Consider the following 23101-nt stretch of genomic DNA (forward strand, 5'->3'; position numbering starts at 1 on the left):
TTGGGGGAGCTTTTTCACATCTTGTTCCCAAAAGTCCCATTATTCTCCTGGCTATTTTCTCCAGCATTATTCATGAGGATTGGTTTATTAGTATGATAACTGCTCCGTATTTTTTTTAATCACTTAATCATTGTGTTTATGATTAATTAATTTCTTTTTTAAGATGACAGAAATGTGAATCATTAACACTAAGCAAAAACCTATTAGCCAGCAACTCTGAAAATCAACATTTATGAGTGAGAGCAGGATACTGGGGATGCTGACCTGGATTCTACTATGTCTGAAAGATTTTTTCATTAATGTCAGAGGAGGAACTGTTGTTATTTGTCTGCTGCAGTGAATCTTATCTATATGCAAATATCCTTTAAGAGTGTCACCTGTCAGTGAAAAACAAAATTCCATATTCACTGGCCTTTGGGATAAGGATGGAAAAGTTACTTAGGCATTGCATGGATAAGTGGCTCAAATGTAGAAATAGCAATGGTCATCAACCACACAAAACCCCAGAATCCTGTCAAATCCCATAGAGCTAAATTCTAATTAAACTCAAAACCCTGTTGCCCAGTCACTGGCTTTTGTATTACTCTGTCCAATTTAGCACTGTTGCCATCCAGCTATCTTTTGCGAAGAGGGAAAAGTTCTAATAACTAGAGCCAAAAGACCAAGGATTAACGTTTGATATTTACCTGGGAAGGTAAGATGTATATGAGAAAAAAAGGCCTTAAAAAGAGCATCCATTTAGAGGCTAAGACCTTGATGTTGTTAATTAAAAGATGCCACATCTTGACTAAAATGTAAAGAAACTTGTTATCGAGTGGAACTCCTCAACAAAAAGCAGAGTACCTGTGTAGATCACAGCAGCCAAGGAGCAAAGTGTTGCTTGATAAAGGTAACTGGAAATCAACAGTTCTCTGAAAGAATGACAGACGTGAAAAGGCGAAACAGCAAGACCTGCACTTTTCTAACTCCCAAACCTCATTATTCTGTCCTCTTTCCTTGTGTAAAGTCCTCTTCAGTTCACCCCATCCCTTTTTCCATCTCCCTGAAACTGCCCCATCTCTCCCTTGGTTCCTGTCAACCCTATCCATGGGGAACAGGGCTTTGGTGGTCATGGTAGCAGATCTGATGAGCACAGAAATGCTGGTGTTTTCCACTGAGGTCCCGCAAAGCATAGCCCACCTCCATCCCTTGCACTGGGGGTGCATAACATGGAGGGGAGAAGGAAGCGAAGAAAAATAAGAAAGAATAGAAGGATACAAAGCAAAGAGAACAGGAAGGCAAAACTTAGAAAGTCAGAAAGCCAGATTGATAAGTGTGGTCACAACATCGGCGGAAGCAGAGGGTAAGTATGGTCAAGCTTAAGTGAGTTGTAAAAAAAAAAAAAAAAAAAAGAAAAAAAGAAAAAAGAAAAAAAAAAAGGTTTGTACAGGTCTGGTCTGTACAGTGGGCAAAAAAAGATTTGGCTTTTTAATGGTGTCAAGCCTTTAGAAAGTCTTCCAAAAATAAATACATCACAAATAAAAACAGCAATTTTTGAAAAATCAATTTTGGAATAAATCGTTTGAAATTACTGCTGTAAAACTCTATATTATGTGAATTAAATGCACACCTTCTATGAATTCCTGCATCAAAAGAATTAAAACATGGCCCTGGTTTACCTTGGCTTGGGAAAGCCTTTTGTTTTTTCTAAGATGAACAAAACACCAGGAACTCCCATCATTTCTCCAATCAGCTCACATAATTTGACTCCTGGGATGATGTCCCATTTGTAACAAGGCCAGTCAAGATACATGGAGGCATTTGAGTGTAGAATAAACACACTTGGTAATTACCCTTAATTGGCCTCCACTGCAATTTCCCTGGTATTATTGTGATTGCTGTGTAAGTGTGTGGGTGTGTGTTCATATAACTGATAGGTGTTTCTTCAATTTGTTCATAAAGCATCTCAGTGCTGGCTAATGTACTGCTGTAGTGATTGAGGCAATCTAACACAAAAAAGCAGTAATTCTTAACAGGTCATGCAGGCAGTACTTGTCAAAATGGGGTGCAGATGCTGCCATATTTACACAATTATGTGTTTTGTGAAAATTTTTAATTACATCAAAATTGGGTTTGTGGGCTTGTGAAACCATTGCAAATGTCTTTGGATAATCACATAATGCAATCTGACATCCTTATACAACGGAATCAAAAGAACACTCTGCTGTCCACTATGTATTTCACTGTTTAGGTGCATTCTAGCAGCTTGCTAATGCCTTGGTGATGAGAGATGAACAGGAGATGTGGTGTGACAAGTGGGGACAGGCGTCTGTTGACTTCCCAAAGGGATCAAGGTTTTCAGCATGGGGGTCACACCAAGTGGGTGGCTAAGACTCTGACTCAAGCTTGTGGCTGGCCGGTTCCAGGTCTCCCTGACTGCCCCTGGTCTACGGGACAGAGGAGGGAGTTTCTGAAATAGGAACACTCTGACATGTCCCTTTGGCTAACACACAGTCTGCCTCAGTGGACTGACACTGTAGATAATGTGCATCAAAACAAGACAATGAGGAACAACCAGGAAAAAGTGGCTATGAGCACTGTGCCATTTCAAAGGACATAAGTAAAAGTGGCAACATTAACATCTATGGAGACTTCCATTTTTAACCAAGACAGCAGTAACTTGAACTTCACTCAACAAAGTGAATGTCATAACTTAAAAAAACATACTCTGATTACAGGAAACCAGATAAGATGCCTAGCTTATTTATTTTTTAAATATTACTCTGAAATGGAGGCATCTTATTCCAATCATTTTAGCTTTTCATTGTCTATGCAATCGCAGGCTAGCAAGCCATTAGGCCCATTACATAGCCTATGCAAGGAGCATTTACACAAATGCAGAGGGTGACAAAAGGGCTGCTCCCAGTGTTCTTGTGTAGCAAAATGTGCAGCCAACAACGCAAACATTTAGTGTGATCTCATGAGATTCAGGTAGGGGCACTAAATGAAAATTGCTGGTAAAGAGCAACTACTAACAAAGAAGAACACACGGTTTCTTATGTTCCTGTGTGATCAAATGGCAATGGTGGGAGATTTCAAAGATAATCTGTTTCAAACCATCTTATTTTCAATACTTTTTGCAGTGACAGAGCATCATGTACAGCATGTGTTCCTTAACCGTAGCCATTCTTAAATCCCCCTCTTACTTTTGTTTCCCCCATGTGAAAAAAAAGTATCTAACATCTAACTGGACTAACCTGAGTTGATCTACATGCTATGTAAGCAAACATTTTGCTTTCGTCAAGTGCTTTTGTCTTTTGTTTGCATGCCTTGTGTAGGCTATGTAATAGGTTTAATGGTTGCATTTTGCTGTCAACATAAAATATGGCAGCAAGTTACCATGTAGATCATCAACTTCTTCTCCTTTATTGGATATAAAATCTTTTATAAGGGAAGGGGAATATTCTGTTGACTGGTTTATTCAAGGCATTAAGGAGGCTCAATCATGGGGTATAAAAACTTCATGCAAACACCTTAACCAGAGAACGACCTCAACTAGTGTATAGCCAAGTAATGGCTGTAAGTTGTAAGTAGGATGGGTAGAGCAATGTAAGTATAGCCACTGAATATGTATCTACCAAAGACCCAGATGCTGACTCAAAGGTTCATGCCTCCCTCACTTAGTCCACAGCCACCCCTCCTCCATAACTAGCAGTTAGTTACCCAGAGGGTCCCTTGGGACAGAGGAATGGTCCATGATCGGGTGGCAGGGGGGTTGGGTGGAAGACAGTAGATCGTTGCTGCATCTCCATTTTATTGAGCTCCTACAATTCAACTGCAGCGCTCTATTACCCCTGAAGTCAAGACAACTGCAACATTGAAACAATAAATAATTGATCCCCCTGGAGAGAGGGAAGATGGGAAGCTAGCAGGGTTGATAGTGTTGAGCTGGCCTATTCACACTATCAGCTCGAGATGCACCGATCCAATGTCAAGTATCCGATCGGCTACAGGTTGTCCCATTAACCTCTGATGAATTTATTTACTTAGCCAAGTTTACTGGACAATGTAGATTTTTGTTATGTAACGGAGCAAAAGGAGACACACTATGATTCACATTCTTGACCCTATGTTTCAGAGACTGCTCTCCTATCATGGTACAACAAACTATAGGTACACCTTTTGGATGGCATAAAAGACGTGACCACAATTAGTTTCACTATAGTTCACATGTGTGGCCCACACCACTGCAGAGTCTGCCCATATACTGGATAGATTTGAGGATTGATTGTCATTAATTTTTCAATTAATGACAAAAAATATCAAATCATTAACTGGTACATATACACAGTATATACCAGTGTATGCTTGTGAAATGTGATCGCTCAAGTTGAGGTAATTTCTTTCATTCTCATTTGCTCAATACCTTTTTTCCATGTTTCTGAAAGAAATCAAGTGCATTTGCTCAGTGTTCAAGGGTTTAAATGCTTGTGAAAGGCACCTGAATGCAGCCTCAGGTTGATGTTGAAATCTGACATTGATCCAGCATGTTCTGATGTTGAAATATAGAATTTTAAGTCTTTCAGTATCTAATTTATTGAAATACTTAAAAATACTTAAAATTCTATATTTTAAATGAAAATGAAATTGAAATCATGGGATTTTAAGGGTTAAATAACTCAAAATAACTAAACTCCAGACTTGCATGGTGATCGCTATGACAAAGTAGGGTTATAAGTTAAAAGGGTACTCAATTGTTTCTTTTTGATCGACAATGGGCAGATGAGACAACCGATCTGCCCCCTCACACCCAGTAGAAATAAAATGACAGAAGATGAGAAAGAGAAGATGTGAGAATGGGAGAAAGGGAGGGAGAAAAGGAGGAGTCAGAGTGTGAGTCATAGTGCTGGGAGAAATGAGCTGACTGGATCATAAGCAATCTGACATACATTTAAAACAGCAGTCCTATTGCACTGACCCACACTCAAGTGCAGGGAGAGAATGCTCTTCTCCTCATCTACTCTTACCACCACAACAATTCAATATGGTACGACAAAGCTGTAACTACAACTATAAGGCACTTGGAGTAAAAATGTAATATTTGTGCACACAGCTGGGGATAGAAGTTGTTTCTCAAGGCAATGAAGGAGAAGGTTTGGTAGAGACAGTTCAAATCACAGGATAATGAGGTAGCAGGATGGGTAGAGCAAAGTTAGTAGTGAGACACACTGGCATTAGTAACCAAAATTGTTGCTCCCACAGCTAGACACCATCAGGTGTGAATAAGACAATATGACAGACAGGGAGACAGACACAATAATGATCTACTTTACATTGTGTTTTGGAATCTGCTTTGCCTGATGTGCACATCTTTCTACTGCCTCCCTCTTTGTCCTCTGACACCCCTCATCCATTCCTTATCTTGCAGCCGCCTCCTATTATTGCCCCCTCCTCCTACTCTCTCTATGCCTCTTCACAGATCTGCCAATATGGCAGCGGTACACAAACAGAGCACATTAAAATTGTGCTCTTTTCTCTGCACTCCTCCATTTTGTTTTTTTTTTTTTCTCTTTGCTTACCTATGTTGCTTAGGTGGTAAATGTATGTGTGTGCATCTGTGCGCTCAAACCAGCCCCCACAGCAGTGGTAGAGGAGGAGACAGTAGTAAGCGTGAGTGCTGTCGTTTCCCCTCCCCTCCTTCTTGCTCTCGCTCTCCCTCTCCCTCTCTCATTTTAGCACTCCTGCCATTGCCACGGCCATCGGGTTTCGGCCTCTCTCTCTCGCCATCGCTCTGCCTTGTTATGCAATGCTCAGTCCTCCCACAGCAGCTAGCTGGTGTCGGGAACCCGCCACAACACGGCTGCCACTGGCTCTAGGTGCAGACCCACACAACCATAGCAACCGTCTGGCATTCCGGCTGCCTTCAGCTCTCTACAGACGGCTGCTCACCGGGATTTTACCGCTGCCGCTATCCCTTTGGAATATCACCTGCTGTCGGGCTTGGCTGTTTGTAGGGCTTATCTATGCCTCCTGAGCATAGCGAAGGCATGTAAGAATCTGGGTGTCACCGAGACACTGCCAGCTGATCCCCAATTAACCATGCACGGTTGTGGCTCGGGGGCTTCGGCGGCTGGCGAGAGGCTCCTCTGAAAGGCACTAATTGCACTGTTCCCTAAGGAGTGTAGAGTCCAAGGCAGACAGGGAGAAAGCTGTAGAAAGCAGGGACGGGGTGTGTGTGTGTGTGTAAATTTGTCACAGACCATCACTGCTGTCTCTGAGCAGCTAAGAGGGTCAAAGACACAGGAGGAACCGAGGAGGAGGAGGAGGAAAAGGAGGGGGTGTGTGTTTGTGGAGGAATTTAGGTAAAGCACTGAGAGCGACAGAAGAGGGAGTAAGGAGGGAAGATGGGGAGAGCAGCGGGGAGGGAGGGGGCGCAAGTGGGGAGAGGGTCTCTCCCCTAAATGGAGGCTACTAACGCAAAAGCAACGCAAGCCTGGTGGAAAAAGAAAACACACAGCAAGATAGAAGAAAATTTGAAGCCTATCAGGTGGTGTTAAAGACTGAAGACAATTAACATAAGGAGATTTCCACTGGAAGCAGAATCTGCGTGCACTGTTGCACTGAGAAGCCGTCAGGACACCAGAATCTCTTCCTTTCTGCTAGATCTGGGGCTCACAGTCGCTGGGACCTCAGCGATGCAGCCAGCCTCTCCCCTGCCCCCCATTTCCCCACACATAACCTGCCCACAAGGCCATGCCTTTCCACTGAGGATCCAAAAAGCATGCTGGATGATGTTGCCTTGCACCTTAAACACCATAGGGTAAGCTTTTTTATAAATATTAATATATACATATGTATTTTCTGAAGTCATACTTTCTTAACCAAGCTCCAATTTTCTTATTTTCAATATGTTCAATTTCTCTTGTTCATTTTAGTGATAACTCCATTATCTCTTTGACATTAAGAGGGCATGGGGATGATTCTTGTTGATGGTGCTGGTATTAGTCACTGGTTTTCACTCTGCATTCCCATCGTACCACAAGCTGAGAAAGAGCCTGTTTACCTGCTCATATATTTCCCTCGTGAGCTGACACCATCTCCAGCCTCTTGTCCTTAGCCTCCAAATCTCCTCCACAGGGAAAGCAGGTATTATGCTATGGACAACTACTTACAAGGCCCACTGGGGAGGGGGGTGGTATTGGCAAGAGCTATTCATGGAGAGGGGGTGGGTGGGTGTAAAGCACACTCTAAATGAGAGTGTTAAATCATGCTCGTTTTGACATGGCAAATGTTATTGAATGCTCCTGCTGAGAATTTCACTGTGGAAAAGCCGAGGGTGAGGCTGAACAGGAGCTGGTGTCTGACTTGCTGTTTGGGGGCGACGCTGAGCTCCACCTACAGCTGGTCATAAACACCAGTGGTTGCAGACTAATCCCCATTGTGCTCTGTATGGCCACTGTTTTGATAAATTCACCACTGATTTCCTTCTGTGAGAGGATCAGTTTGGCGAGGGGGACTGAGCTCAGTAGCTGGTTGGGTCTGCTCACCCCTAACCCGTCATGTAAAAGAGGGAGAGTAATGGGTGCAACAAAGCCATGAAAGCAGTACGCAAATTCAGACCAAGACTCCTGAAAATGTCCATATGTGGCACCTACCAACAAAGTCTTTTTAATTCCCTTTATTTCAGATAAGTGCTAACCTTGCCAGGACAGACGAGCATCAGGACCATGGGCACTACGGTCATTACCCTTGAGGACGTGCGGGCACTTGAGGGCAAGGAGGAGCAGGAGGAGTCAATCTTAGCCATGCTGGGAATCATTGGCACATTCCTAAACCTCTTTGTCATTGTGTTTGTTTACATCTACACCACGCTGTGAAGGACCGAGGCAATACTTCCCAAAAAGCAGAGCAAGTAGCCACCAAGATAACAGACATTTGAAGAAAAGTCTACAGCGAGCAGTTGGGAACAGAAGATTTGTTTCAATGCGAGAGGTATTGGGGTGAGACATGAACACCTTCCCCAGAAAGAGAAGTAAATTGGACAGTTTGGTAAAGGATGAAGACAAGGAAGCCATACTATCACGTCATATCCATGAGCCAGGGAGATAACAGAGGGCTGGAAGACACAGCAGGATCAGGGCTACACCGGAAGCAGGATGACCAGAGATACAGAGACATTAGTAAGTCCCCAGCTGGGACAGACTCCCCTGTGGCCAGATGGGAAACTTCACTTTGATCTCATTTTCTTGGACTGGTGGACTTACTGGAAAGATGTGCCAAATATGACAGTCTTGTGGACAAAACCAATACTTTTCCAGTTGTTTTTACTGTATTACAAAGATGGAGGAACTATAATTGTTAACGGCCTAGATGGCCTTTTAAGCGGCATGATGAAGTGCAGACCCTGTAAGAGCTCAATGCTCGGAAGCCATCCTTAAGGAACTGCTGGCCACCGAGTTCAATCGATAATCATCAGGGGCGGCAGTTTTACAGCCTCAGGGCCGCCGTCAAGGAGTGTGTTTCCCTGGCAACGTGGCTCTGGACAAAATGTGATGGACTGTGATTTGCTAAGATACTTGCCGTCACAAACACATAGACAACACACAAACACACAGCAGCAAGACGATCAGATATATTTACACGATCAAATCTATTACCAGTATCCCACACACTCCATATGAACTCATTTGCAAAGAGAGACAGAGCCAAGACTGCCAGTAATAAACACATCTATTCAACTGTACACTTACTTTACTATCTTCTCCTGGATGCATTTCTATTTGAGCCTGCATCTACTACTTCATGACCACATTAAAAATGTGGGATCCACAATAACAGAAATATTCAAAATTAAAAATATTTTTATAAAAATAAACAGATCTGTTACAGTGATGAAAACACAAAAACTAAATTGACAGCAACAGAGCTGATTTACCAATACTTCCAAGACTTCCGCTCTCTCTTTCTGCATCTGTTTCCACCTTTTGGGGTTGTTGGGTGGGTAGGGGTATGATAAAGTCTCTTTTGAAGCATTTGCTGACACTAATTTCAGGGTAGTGTCAGCAATGATGTTTCTGTATACACAGAAAGAAACTCAAAGCTTTTATAAATATATGAACAAATTCTAGATGTACTGTGGAAAAGGGGACATCTGAACAATAAAAACTAGAATATATCAAAAAAGGATAGCCTCAAGCCTTATCTGTGAAAAAAATCAATAGAGGAGTGTGTGTGACAGAGGATGAGTATGATGATCATTTAGTTGTCCTGTACAGGAGTATAGTGCCTACATGCGACATGGATGGGCTTCTCATGACCATATCTGGATTCAGTGCATGTCTTAAGATTCCCTAAAGGTCAGTGTGGCTTAGCCCTAATGACATCAACATCAGCCATATTGCCTGAGACACCCATTTAAAGGTGGACGGGAAAGGGCCCATTTCTTCCAAACGTAAGCTTAAAAGCATGTTGACTGCTAGTGTATTCTGAAAAGCAGAACGCAGAATTGATACTGAACTTGCCCATGTTGTTGCAAGCTTTGCTGTAGACCAACCAATCTGCATGTATGTCCATTTAAGTCCAAATTAATATGGCTCAAGGACACAGAAGACAACCAAATCAGAAGAAATTGTACAATAGAGGAAGTGTTTTTGGTAATTAGAAGTGTGAAAACACCTAACACTACAAAAGGCCAACCAGATGGTATAGTAAATCACAATCTAACCCGTGTTCCTTCAGCTGAAAACTGTGAAAAACATCACACTTGACTCCCGTCACTTCGTCCTAAAGCGTTCCTTTCAACTACTAACTCCTAGCGCTATGGAATATATGAGGAGCAAGGAAAAGAGCGAGTGAGTGAACTGATATGTGTGTGTGTCAGTGTGTGTGCATGTGTGTGTATTCAAGGGGGGAAACCAGTCAAAGGCAGCCCTCTCTGGTATCCATGACTACCATGATGAACAATTGAGGAGGGAGTTCCCCCTCCCCCCTCCCAACTACAACCATCTACTTCTAAAATGCCTATGCACCCAACTGCAATGGGAACAGACTACACTGGTAGAATCAACATTTCCAGAAGTTGACAGGGATACATTACAAATACAGGAAGAAGTGGGTTAGGGTAGTATGGGTTAGGCAATATATCAATATTATACCAATATCGTGATGAGACGTGAAATCACCTATGGATTTTGGATACTGAAATATCATCATATGGCATTTCTGGTTTTTAAGGCCACAATACAGCAAAGGGACACAAGTTTCTGATCTCATTAGAGGGTTTTCCAGTTGTTTTGTTATTTGCCTCAACCTGCTTGATCATATCCACGTTACACAAGATCGGTTATCAAAAATATCTTGTGTGTGAACATCTCATGAAAACACCGATAGTCGTGCATTAAAAAAAGAAAAAAAAAAAAAGAAAAATCATCACAACACGGAGGTATTCACTCATAAATATAGCGATATTTGATTTTGTCCACATCAACCTAGTGTTAGCAGTGATAGTTTTTCAGTTAATCACACAATCAATAACTTTGTTACCTTTTCAAATAAGCAAGTTGTTACTTTACAACATCATTTATCCTGACTCTTGTTGGTGTAAAAATAGCTCCAGCAAATGTTGCTGTATGTAGTATTAATTCACTGAAGAACTACAAAGGAGACACTGCATCTGTCAATGTTGTTATTAGCCTAAAGAGTGAATTACTGGCTATAAATTGACTAGTTAGTAAGACTGATCAATTTGTAATAAGTTACTTTTAAAAGTAACTTTCCCTGCCACTGTGTGCTTGTCATTTTATGTACATACTTTTCTGTATGTTTGAGTTCAAACAGGCATCTTAAAACCATAATGCAGAAACATCTACTAGCGTGGAATTACAAGGAAATTTGTTTGACTGAATATTTTAAAGGTGATTCAATTTCATGTAATTAGTCCATTTTGACAGAAGATTTGTCAGTAGTATTTATTACTGTGTACCGTTGCATGGCCAAAGGGCCATGCAACAACAATAAACATTTGAAAGAAAGAAAGAAAGAAAGAAAGAAAGAAAGAAACAAACAGAAAAATAAATAAACAAATAACTCATCATTGCATTAAAATCTAGAGTACAGATCACACATCTGTTTAGTTGTATGAACATTATGCAACTCACAGCTCATAAATGCAACCAAGTTGCCTGCCCAAGTTTCACATGTAACGTTGGCATTAGGCAACACACACCTGTGTTAGGGGGAACTCCGCATCAAACAACAGGGAATGCAGTCCAACAATGGAGAACTCACTGCCACAAAGGTTTCACTTTTAGTCTGACCATGAATTCCGACACTCTTCCTTTTCTCTGGTGTCAAACGTCATGTGCAAGAAGAAATTAATTCTTCAATTAAAATAAATGAGTATGGTGGTGACATTAAAAGGCATTACCTCTCACTAATGGCTTAACTTCCTGTGATGGAGTGCCAGGCAGCAGCGGTGGTGGGGAACTATAATGCATCCCAGAAGGCTTTGCCAAGACACCGATGACTAATGTGGAGCAATGTGCTGGGGCTGATGGAGATGACGAGCTGTGGGGCAGTGGTGGGATTAACAGGAAGAAATGAAGGCCTGCGGGTTGTTTGGAGAGCTGGAGTGTTACATGGAGCTGATGAGAGTAACGGGCAAGTGAGGGGGAGTTATGAGCTGTTTGGGGGGGATAAATGGGGGTTGCTGAACAATCAGCTGGGAAGGGCACAGATGACCTTTTAAACCTGACTTCATCTTTCTTTCCACAAATTTGAGGGATAATTTAAACTATTAATAATATCAAAATTTCCCATAATGTTTTACAAATTTTGTGATGGTACATCTGTATCTGTATAAACCCAGTGGTAGGTACATCTGTACAATTTAACAACATCTAACTTTACTATTATCATTATTATTATTAATGTTATTATTATTATTATTATTATTATTATTATTTTTAGTAGCAGTAGTAGCAGTATTTGGACACTGATAGAGGTGTTAATTCATTTTGCAGTGTTTCTAAGATGCTGCCCCCCTCATGTATACAAATAGGGAGGACAAGAAATTAGAAACACCTAAATATAATGTAGTTCAATACACCACCACCTTTAACTAAGACCTCAGTAATATACATATAATTAAATTCCCAACTCTGTCGACAAAAACGGAACATTATAAACTTTCTAAAAGTAGAAGTTATGGAAGAGCTGTTGTGATGAATTACGTTAGATTGTACAGGTGGACCTAATAAAGCGGCCACTGAGTGTATATATCCATATCTATATATCTATATCTAGTGTTTGAGCTTGCGGGAAAACAAAGTGCCCGATGTGACCACGGCCTTAGGGCAGTTAGAGAGAGGGTAGGAGAATAAGGAGGAGCAAGTTTAGCCTCTGCTTGCCGGTTGGTCTTAAGAGGATTTCTCCTGCTCAGGGGCATCCTCTGCTCCATAATGCAGAGGCAGGCACTGTTGCAGCTCTGAGGATGAAGAAAGTGGAATGGAGAGAAATAGCTTAGATTTTAATGACCCTATTGCCTAAATTGACACTATATGGTTAATGGTGCTCGGTTTTAGTGCATTGGTATGGTATTTCCCCCTTAATGATGCTAAGGCTTTATGTAGCCCCACTAACAGGGACAGTGCAGGGATGACTGCTTCAATATGATTCATCATTTATTTAAATAACATGATTTATTTTTCTGCGTCACATTAGGGTGCACTAATAATGAGAAAACTGTCCGTAAATGAACAGGATAAAAAGGCCTTTTCCTGATGCCCAATCTTTTCAGAAGCTGCCAGAACATGTTTGTCAGTTCCATGGGAAAGGGGAATATCTTTGGAGCAAATCTTCCGAATCCTGCCAACGTGTTGCCCTTAAAATTATTTTGCAGCTGTATCACAGTGGGAGACATTGTTCTGCAACCAAACTCTTTAAATCGTGCAAAGATTATATGTGGGACAAGAGCTCTTCTAAAACACATCTATTCAAGAAGGCTTCCATAAAGCATTCACTAGCAACTGCTCAATCTTATGAGGCTGTGTGCTCAGTACAGGAGCAGAAGAGAGCAATATTCCATGCAGAGTTACCACACCACAGAGCGAGAGCAGCAGGACACCAGGCTATAAATCTTTGAGCTGAAACAAAGGCCCAGCAGTGCACTCCCACACAAGACAGCATACACCAGTACCAACTGGTAGTACGACACAGAGCGGCGATTGCAGAGTACATGTACAAGCATTTCAAACACATGCAAACACAACAATGATGCTGTATCGCTGACACTAATGCACCTCTGTGAATGATGCTATCTGGAAACAAATGGATTTTTCTTTATCCACTTTTCTGGCACAGCACAGGAAGATATCAAGACCTGGTGGATAGATTAATATTCCAAGACCACCAAGACAAGACAATATTTGGACTGGATGTCACAAACCTGCATTGTTCCAAGATCTATGCGTGTATGTTTAGCATACATACAACAGTGTCTCGGTAATACAGCATCTATGAGGCATTACCAACAGAAAACTGGTAAATAACTGGTAAATAACTTCAACTGGTAAATATTACAAGTAGGACATCTTTGCTTTTTTGTTAACTGATACTTCTTACTTGGTATCCAAATGGCGCTCCAAATTGCGGAACATGAAACCATGCTAGTCAAAGATTTAAAAATAATCTATCCATCGATTTCTGCTGCTCATCTGCATCACGCTGGTAGCAGCCTGAGGGCAAATTTCAAAATAATTATAATAAATGAATACGATCAAAAACGAACAAAAAAACAAACAAAAAAAAAAAACATTGCACTTAGTTTACAGCTGATTTTAAAGATGCACTAAGTGATTTTCTGACCACTAGGGAGTGTCGAGAGCACAAACGCTGTTTGACACACAAAGCCCTCTTGTCTGCAGAATGTGTGTTTTCGGAGAAGCGTTGAATGAAGGTGATAGCAGTGAGGGGGTGAAGAGGAGGGCAGAGGAGGAGCTTGCTGTCGGGTCAATGCAGAAATTAGAAAGCTCAAACCAGGAGATAACAATAGGCTGGCTATAAAATTGCAAGAGTAAAAAACACACATAATATTGCTTAGTTCAGCTGTAAAGTGACCTGTTAGTGCATGCTGTGGAACAGACGATCACTGCAACGACATTATTCAGTGCAGGGATTAATGAATCAAACACTTTGAAACTGTAGCAGCATGACATCATCCCAATCTTTCCCATTTTCCGACATAGCGTGTACATGGCAACAGACACAATGCCTCACGCACAAACACTTGAATAAGCGAAAGCACAATCACAGACGTACAAGAGCTCCAACACCTGTGGTGTCTTCCTCATCTGATGATCTATAATACATAAAGGGGAAAATACTAAAGCAATTTCTGCAGTACCACCATTTTTGTTTTACTTTAGACAAGGTGGGTGAGGTCTTAGGTCTTGTCCAGATTTTCCTAATGGGCAGCCCCCTCCTGACATTTACAAAATAAAAAGATGATCAGAGGAACCCGAGCTGCCTTTTTTACTGGAGGCATCACAACTTAATCAGCTCTATGCAATCCCTAGTTAACAAAGCACAACAGTCTTTGTTATTACAATGATGGTTAAATACATAGATGAACATATGGACTGTGCCATTTTAAAGGCATATGTGTTATTGTAAAGGCTGTGCATTAACAGAGCGAGGGATGAGAGGCAACAAAACGCGGGGCTGTAAACTTTCCATCATTTAATACACACACGTACACGTGAGTGTGTGGCAGAGGCATTAAGCAGATAATGAGGAGCAATTACAAAACTCATCGTCTTATCTGCTGTTATTTAATTATGAGACCAGGGGCACATTAACACACACCAGCAAACATACACACACGCTCCTGTGAACAGAAACACACTAACAATATTGGACACAAAGAGCTGGCGCACACAAAGCTATAAGTGGCTCCGGTCTGGTACGCAACAGCAGGCATTATAAATGAAACACTGATGATGAAATCCTCGTGTCTCGCATTGCATGAAATCAATTCTATCCCAGCTCAATAAAAAAAAAAAAAAAAAAAAAAGTGCATTCTGGGAGGGAGTGGGATAATCAAACAGAATTCAACATTCCGGGAATAGGCTGCGCCTGTGTGGCAGGTAACGGCTGTGTTAGGATAACACAACTGGTTCATTACAGCCTTAGCACTTTTAGGGAGCAAGCTGTGGAAACTCAAGATTTCTTTCTGGAATACAAATGTTCTCCTGCTCCAATGCTCAAGGTCTTGCAGCTACGGTACCTGCAGTATGAAACAGTCCAATAATGGCTATAACATGATGACAGTTACAAAGATGCCACCATTATAAACTGTAAATGTCCTCAATTTCAGGAAAACATGGAAGGGAGTACCTGAGAAATTAAATCCTATCTAACATTGCTTTGCTTTTTCTTCTTCCTTGTTACTAGTAATCTTCTTCCTATTCATGTCTGTTGCACAGCGCCCAATATTTATGACACAATGACTCCGCTCCAAACAAATGTGCAAATGTGGACAAGTTCACGTGTTAGCACCTTGGTTCCAACAAACCAAAACGGAACCAATTCTAGAGCCAGAACTGTCTTAGTAAAAAAGAGATGTAGAAAGTACAAATTTTATACAAAACCTGAGGCAGAAATAGTGTCTTGAAATTATAACTTTCAGTACCAGAAAAATGTACATAAGTTTTTCCAATTCATTTTCAACTAAAATAAATTCTGTTACTCATGAATGCCATTTGTAAATCATCCTAAAGTGTAATATAAATCAAACTGCAACAAAGCACTTGTGAACATAGCTGGACTGGCAAGGGTCAGCCCAACCCTGATAAGAAGCAAGCCCTAAGAGAGCCAAACCTTGATAGAGGAGCGATGGACTGACCTAACCTGGACAGTCACAAAGATTATGGTATGCTGGGAGCTCACTGCTCAGGCTAAAGTGTACGTGTAAAGTCAGACTGAGGTCTTATGAGTATGTGTATGAGATGCCTTTACCCAGTGGACAAAGGATTTGAGGATTACTACTGTAAGGTGCATCCAAAAACAAACTAAATATACAACAGGGCCCTTAGACACACAAGTGTCTTCACAGATTCCATGTAGATGGCTGATTTATTACTGGACATCCTGACTTGTATCACACCTTTCAGATGTAGTGACGGAAGGATACAAGGAAGATAATATTTTTAATGTTTTTTTTTAATGTACATGACACAGCAGTGTGCTCTCTGCTGATTCAAAAAGTCCAGATTTGGAAGAGGTCTTATTTAAAGAAAATGTGGCCACGCTCCTATGTCAGTTCTAAACATTGTAATCCAATTTCGTGCACGATTATAATTAAACCAAGTCATGAGAAACAACTAATCAAATAAAAAGGGCGAGCCTCTGTTCATATGCATGAAAACACAGAATTATAAGTGGATGGTATCTTTGAAAAGGCCGGGCTCCTCTTATTTAAACCGCCAGGATATTATTTTGCATCGATAAGAAGACAGTCAATGCACAAACACAGGCAGACACACCTTTGGTCATACATATTGACTGCAGTCGACAGCCTTGGTCTAAGAAGCTGTAGCTCCATCTAGTGTTTCCTCCAACAACCCACTGCCACAACACACTTGGACATACATACAGAGACAGACACTCACACAAACCCTAAAAAAGACTGCTGGTGAAGGAGAGCATACAGACTACAAGGCACAACCTCTTTGCTGTAGAGATCAAGAACTGAAATCACAAAATCCACTGTCTAAAGTATCAAAGGCAAAAGACTACCAAGGGCTTAGACCATGAGGAGAAATCCATTTTCACTATGACAGACAGGCTACTCAGAGTACAAAATTCAGGGGCTTCCAACAACGGACAAATGACAACCAATCTGATCATTTAACAGCATCACAGTCCTTAGAATAAACACAAATAACCAACAAAACCATGAAGAAACAGACCACACTAACTGAATATAGTCAGGCTAACTGACTATATTCTGCATTTGGAACTGACAGTGTAACTATAATGTAAAGATCGCTTGGTTTTAAGACCTTAGATCAAGGCAGCATAAGTCCATGTAAACCAATTTTTATTTAATGATCACAGAGCTTCTTTTGACATAGTTTAGTGCATATGTTGTGCATATGTGCAATTTTTTCTCCAATTGTTAGACTGCACCTTTGTTATGTCATATGCCAAGTGTTAAAGCTCCATCTTGTACCATTTTTAAACATTAATAAATCACCGTGCACTCACTCGTGATACCTTGGAATAATTACTTTAAACAAATGAAACCATGATTGAGAGGTAGCCTCAACCTCATCAGAGGTAGTCTTTATGATAGGGTTTCTCAAAATTAAGACCATAATTCTTTTCAATCTTTGCTTCTTCAGTCAAGTTTTCCTTTAGGCTTTATTAAAGGACCATTGGCCTTTCACTCCTTCCATAATCTGCCACTGTCAGAAACTAAGACGGCCTTATTACTGTTTGCACAAGAACAGAACTGGCTCCTCTTTTTAGTTTCATCCTGTAAAGTATGGAGCTTTCAGTGGACTGTCAGATATTCCAATGTCAAAGATGGAGCTTCCGAGCTCTTTGCTGAGTGTGTTCTTCTGCAACCAACATGGGCGCCCAACAAGATAGAAAAACTTAGATTTGTCCACTGACAGCAAATGACGAGAGTCAATAATAGCTAATGTTAGCCACTAAAGTTAGCCACTAAGGTTAGCTCTGTTAGCCACAGTTAGTCGTCTTCACTGCTAGTGCTAGATCTGTTCATCAAATTAAAAGAATAAACTGCTATAATTCTATACCATCATACAATTAAGATGACAGAGAATGCTAGATACAACTTGAATGTGTTTTACAATAAAAATCTAGTGAGAAGTAAAGTTTATCATTTACTGTGTGGTCCACCACTTTGTTGTATGTTAAATATGGGTATTTTGGCCAATTCAATTCGAGATTTCAGATCATCTCAGTAATTCCAACAGGAAGTTGCAGCTTAACTGGTGTTCCTTTTCACATAGGAAGGAGGAAGTCAGATTTATCCTTCTTCCAAGTTCAGTGGAAAGCTCCAGTGGTACATTACATATACATTCCCTCTTTGGCACCCAATCTAAAACGAAGTGAAGAGACCAGAAGAGGCTACCAATCTCATAAGCACCAATCTTGTTTGTTTACAGTAATTATGCCACTGCCACTGAAACTGTGCTAAAGATTTATTGATATAAAGCTGCAACAAGTCACACCTTCAATTTGAATGGCGTATGATTTTTGTATGTAAATACTTTTTTTCTATTGTGGACATACCAGAGTCGTTGCGCAGGTATGAGGACATAGCAGGGATAAGGCAGGACTGGCTGAGCAGCTCCTGTAGCACCGCTGGCAGGGCTGAACTGTTTTGGGTCCTGCTGTCTGCTGTAGGGGCTTCACTGCTGTGGCTGCCAGTACAGCCTGCTGGGTTGATGTAGCTTGCCAGGACCTAGTGGATAAAATGCCATGGGTACAAGAGATGCTATTATAGTGTTTTATGAAAGCACAGTCAGTGAAGTACCATCTTCACTGGTTAGTCTGTATGGCTTTGAAATGTTGCTATGTGTGAAAAGTATGAATATCAAAAATGTGTTTTTTTTTTTTTTTTTTAACATTGTATAATATGACATTATCACTGTCTTTGAAAATAGGTCAGCATGTGTAGTAAATATGGTCTTAATACTGAACATGTCATTCTCAATTTAATTTATAAGTGAAACATTTGAATGAAAATGACAATACGTTTCTTAAGTCCAGTGTACTAATAAAGTGTTTAAAAATAATATGAGTGTCGTGGCAATATATATACATATATAGATGTACCTGAAGTAGGCAGGTGACGTGCTCCTCTTCTAGCCGTTGTTTGGTAAGAGCCTGCTCCACGTCCCAGCCAGAAGCTGTTGATCCAGTACCAAAGCCAGTTCCCTTGGCCCAGTACAACTGTTGCTCTTCACTGGTCCCTCCACCATGACCACTGGATACCTGTGGCTATAGACATACACCCAAAGACACACAACCACAAATTACACACCAAATTAGTTTAAGTTTCAAGTTTAAATTCATTATAATGGAAATACAGCAGGTGGAGCACTGCTGACATGAAACAGCAGAGAGGTGGAACACAGAAAACACAGAAATCAGGTTAGGCTAAACAGGGACCTCACAGCAGCTGACTGAAGAAGGAAAGTGTGGGATGCTTGGGGGCTAGGATTAATAGGATTAAAGCCATTCACAAGTCTTTGCGCCCTTGGGTAAAAACTGGCTCATAGACTGTGGGTCCTTGATCACAAGCTCTGGCACCTCTTTCGCCTCTGTCACCTACGTTGTCTCATCGCAACTAGTGACCAGATCAATAAAATTGGTGTCGTCAGCAAATCTGACGATTGTATAGTTGTTGTGAGTGCCAACAAGGTCGGAGGTGAAGAGGTTGTAGAGAACAGAGTTAAGGACACATCCCTGGGGGGTCCCAGTGTTTTCACATTTTGCCTGGGAGGTGCTGTTCCTGATCGTGATGTACTGTGTTAAAAAAAAAAAAAAGGTATCCAAATGAAAATAGTGGGGGGCAGTTCAAAGTTGGGCATCTTCCCTGTTAGTTTACAGGAGAAGATTGCATTGAATAAAGAGCATTCTCACATGGCTGTCCGTCCAAATGGGAAAGAGATGTTTGAACAGCAGTGGAGATGGCATTTTCTGTGGACCTATTTGAATGGTAAGCAAACTGTAGGGGGTCTAATGTGTTTGAAATCTTATTCTAGATATGCAGCAGTCTTTCACAGAATTTCATAATAACTGCACTGAGTGCAAAATTCCTGTAGTCATTAAAGCAAATTGGCAGTTTGGTAGAATATTTGCTTGAATATGTTCTTGACGTCAATATAAGGCTATCTACTGCTACTACCGAGGTTCACTGGGAGCTCTGCTGTAGAATGCACATCAGAATATAACATCAGGGCAACCTTTTGGGTTGCAGATCTTCTTTCTGACCCCAAAATTTGCAAGAAATCAATAAAAAATTACAAGAAAATTACCAAAGAATTGTATAAGATAAATGGACAAATGAATCAATAATTAAAACACAGAAAACAACAACAACAAAAAAACAGATAAACCAGTCAACATAATGACTATTTAAACATTACATATTATAAAGTATTAAAAATGAAATTACAAGGAATTACCATAAATATTAACAACAGATTACCACAAAAAAATTAAAACAAAAAGAAATGAAGTGAATTTTCAAAACAAAATCTTTTAAAATAAAGTTCACCCACAAACTCCTGGGATTCAAAGGGTTAACAAATGTCATTTATAGTGGGGGTCATTATACCTGGGGTAAGTGTGTAAGTGTGTGTGTGTGTGCCTGTGTGCCATCTCGCATTTAAAAGTACCTCAAAAAATACCTCAAGCCTGGGCTTACCAAATATGCCTAATAGCTACAAACTGTACACACTTCACATTTCTGCCAAAATCATTTTTTAACCTTTTATCCAGCCACTGGTTTCCATTTATTCCTTTATGATATAAAAATGAACTTTCAAAGACTTCAAACTTTCTTCATACCAATATTACATCATTATAATAATGTAGTGCACATTAGTTTTCCTAAACGCAGCAGCACTGTTGTGTTTGCTTTATAAAGCTAAATACCAATTAATGGCAAAAACTGGGTAACTTGCAGAAAGAGAACATTGTAAAGTGGGTGTTTCAACCAAAAATTCAATTCAAATTCTGCATGATTTGAAAATGGTTGTTTGCCATGGAAAATATGGGGAAAGTGGAGTAAATGTACCAAACATTTTAAATCACTGGTATGGTCCTTTAAAGATGCATTGTATGAAACTGTTAACGAGGACCCTTTAGACTAAACTGACAAAAGAGGTGTAATAAGTTCAAAAGGTGATGGTGGAGTCTAACCCCACTGCATAACTATGAGTTGATTATGTATACGGAGGTCAGGCCAAAACGTTTTCACCCAACAGCGATAAAATGTCAGTCTGCGTGTGTTTATGTCTTCAGATCTACAAGAGGTAAAGCAAGACTCTTCTAGTTTTAAACCTTCTCTGGAGTGGTATTCACACTGAGCTGTACTTACATAAGCCAACGTGATAATGTGATCAATAAGAGGTTTTTTCTGTTTGCCAGGAGCTGGTAGAATTTGGGGGGAACATTACGTGCCTCTTCCTGCTATTGTCATCTTAAGCTTGGCTTCCATTGTCAGAATCCAATGTATTTTTGCAGTTCTTTCGGGCAAACCAAAGTGGTGGCTGTCGAGGCCCTGCAGATGGCTCAATAGTCTAATCAGTCAATTTAATGGGCACGACAGTCAAGTGGAGTCCAAGACTCAATTCCTATTCATGATGCTCCGCCTGCCGCTGCTTTTCACCCTGGAGGTGTCAATAATACGAAGGACAAGTCTGACACTTTCTCATCTCTCTCAAAAGCTCTACCTGCCTCTTATCATTCAGGCTAAACAATTAAGCAATTTGTCAGGGGCACACTGGGAGATATGCAGAAGAGGCCTTGACTAAAGGCCCACTGGGTAAAGAACCATTAATAATGGCGAGGATTTTTTTCTCCTGGCCTCTTCAGCAGTGTGAAGGACAAAACATTCACTCAGAGAAAGTGACAGCATGGCCTATCATGTCTACTCAGAACGATTACAGGCAGCACATGAACTCAAAAGGAGTTGGACTGTTTTTGTGTCAAGCTTTCTAGGTCAACACTCAAGCCAAGTCACAGTTCAATTTGGACAGTGTTAACTTTGTTCTTCATGTGAAATCTTCCTTAATCATCAAAAACAACCATCCACGCATCACTCGTGTGACATGTGTAAAGCGGGACTTCTCATCCAAGTTACTGTTTTAATGGTTTGAAGGTCCTTATGTCCCTGTGCCTGTCAGGAGAATACTGAGGTTGTTGTGGGCAGCTCTCAGTGGCCAAAAAGGTTAAGAATGTGATAGTAATAGGGAGAATAATGCCAAGTGTGGAAATCTATGAATATAAGGCACTGTTTTTCTGGAAGAGAGCATGGTGCTCAGCTGACTTTCTGCAGACAGGTAAAGGTTAAATGCAAATGAAAGGCATCTAAGTTGGGTTACAAGACACCACAAGCATGTCAACACAAGAAATCCGTTCGATCCAGCATCACTGATCTGACCTTTAAAATATCATTTTGCCAATTCTAAATTTACTGTTCTTGCCTTTTGTCTCAATTTTTCTTTACTTTACTTTATTTATTTATTTACTTTATTAATTAATTAATTAATTAATTATTTGCTAATTGAAAAAAAAATCAAGTGAATTTGCACAGGTTTTTAAGGGTTAAAAAGGTTTGTCCCTGTCTGTCCCTGTGAGTGTTTTGGACCTGCACAGTGAGGACAGTCACTGTGGCTGGTCCTAGCATCTTCAGGGGCTAGCTCAAGGTCTGGGACTGAATATAGTCAACTGAAAGTCCTCAAAAGTATACACATACAAATATGTATTTATGTGTGTGTGTGTGTGTGTGTGTGTGTGTGTGTGTGCAGCCTGTACCTCAGAGGCACTGGTGCTGGCATTGGGAACCCGAGGTGCGTGGTGGCTAAGAGCTGACAGGCAGGCCAGGATGAGATGGATGGCGCCGATCTCTAGAGCCATGCGGCGCAGCAGCACCCCATCGTCGGTGGTGAGAGGAGTGCTGCTGAACAACGCCCTCAGGACATGGAAAGGCAGTGTAGGCAACACATTGGCCGATGGAGACTGCAGGATGTGACCTTGGGGGAGACCAAAACAGAGGTGGTAAAACCAAGAGTCTAACAGGATTCGGTGGAGATCAGGGTTCAACAAATGCATGGGTTTGCTAGTGGCCTAGATTAAGCTTAAGTTGATTGGGCTAAAGATTTGTTCAGTCATTGCAAAGATGATGGAAGCAAGGGCATGGCTTTACTAAGTTTCAAATGTGTCAAAAGTAAAAGTAATAGTACAAAACTATGGGATAAATATGTCATATTTTGAAACTGAAAAAAAAAAAAAACTTTCAATGTGTTTTTTTCAACAAATTTTCAAATTTCAGTTACGCTGTTCACTGATATTAGTTTGT

General features: G+C 40.7%; 1 protein-coding gene across 10 annotated transcripts in view; it reads right to left on the bottom strand.

Moving 5' to 3' along the window:
• Positions 1-23101, bottom strand: part of birc6 (baculoviral IAP repeat containing 6) — a 165490-nt gene that overhangs the window by 50908 nt on the left and 91481 nt on the right. For all 10 annotated transcript variants that reach the window (XM_030070848.1, XM_030070857.1, XM_030070854.1 and 7 more), the window contains 3 exons: positions 22558-22775; positions 18847-19011; positions 18301-18472 (listed from right to left, as the gene is read on the bottom strand). In XM_030070848.1, the coding sequence (XP_029926708.1) occupies positions 18301-18472; positions 18847-19011; positions 22558-22775 (555 nt within the window). The remainder of the gene's footprint in view (positions 1-18300; positions 18473-18846; positions 19012-22557; positions 22776-23101) is intronic.

Source organism: Myripristis murdjan, chromosome 15 (genome assembly GCF_902150065.1).
Source record: "Myripristis murdjan chromosome 15, fMyrMur1.1, whole genome shotgun sequence".
Classification (NCBI taxonomy): Eukaryota; Metazoa; Chordata; class Actinopteri; order Holocentriformes; family Holocentridae; genus Myripristis; species Myripristis murdjan.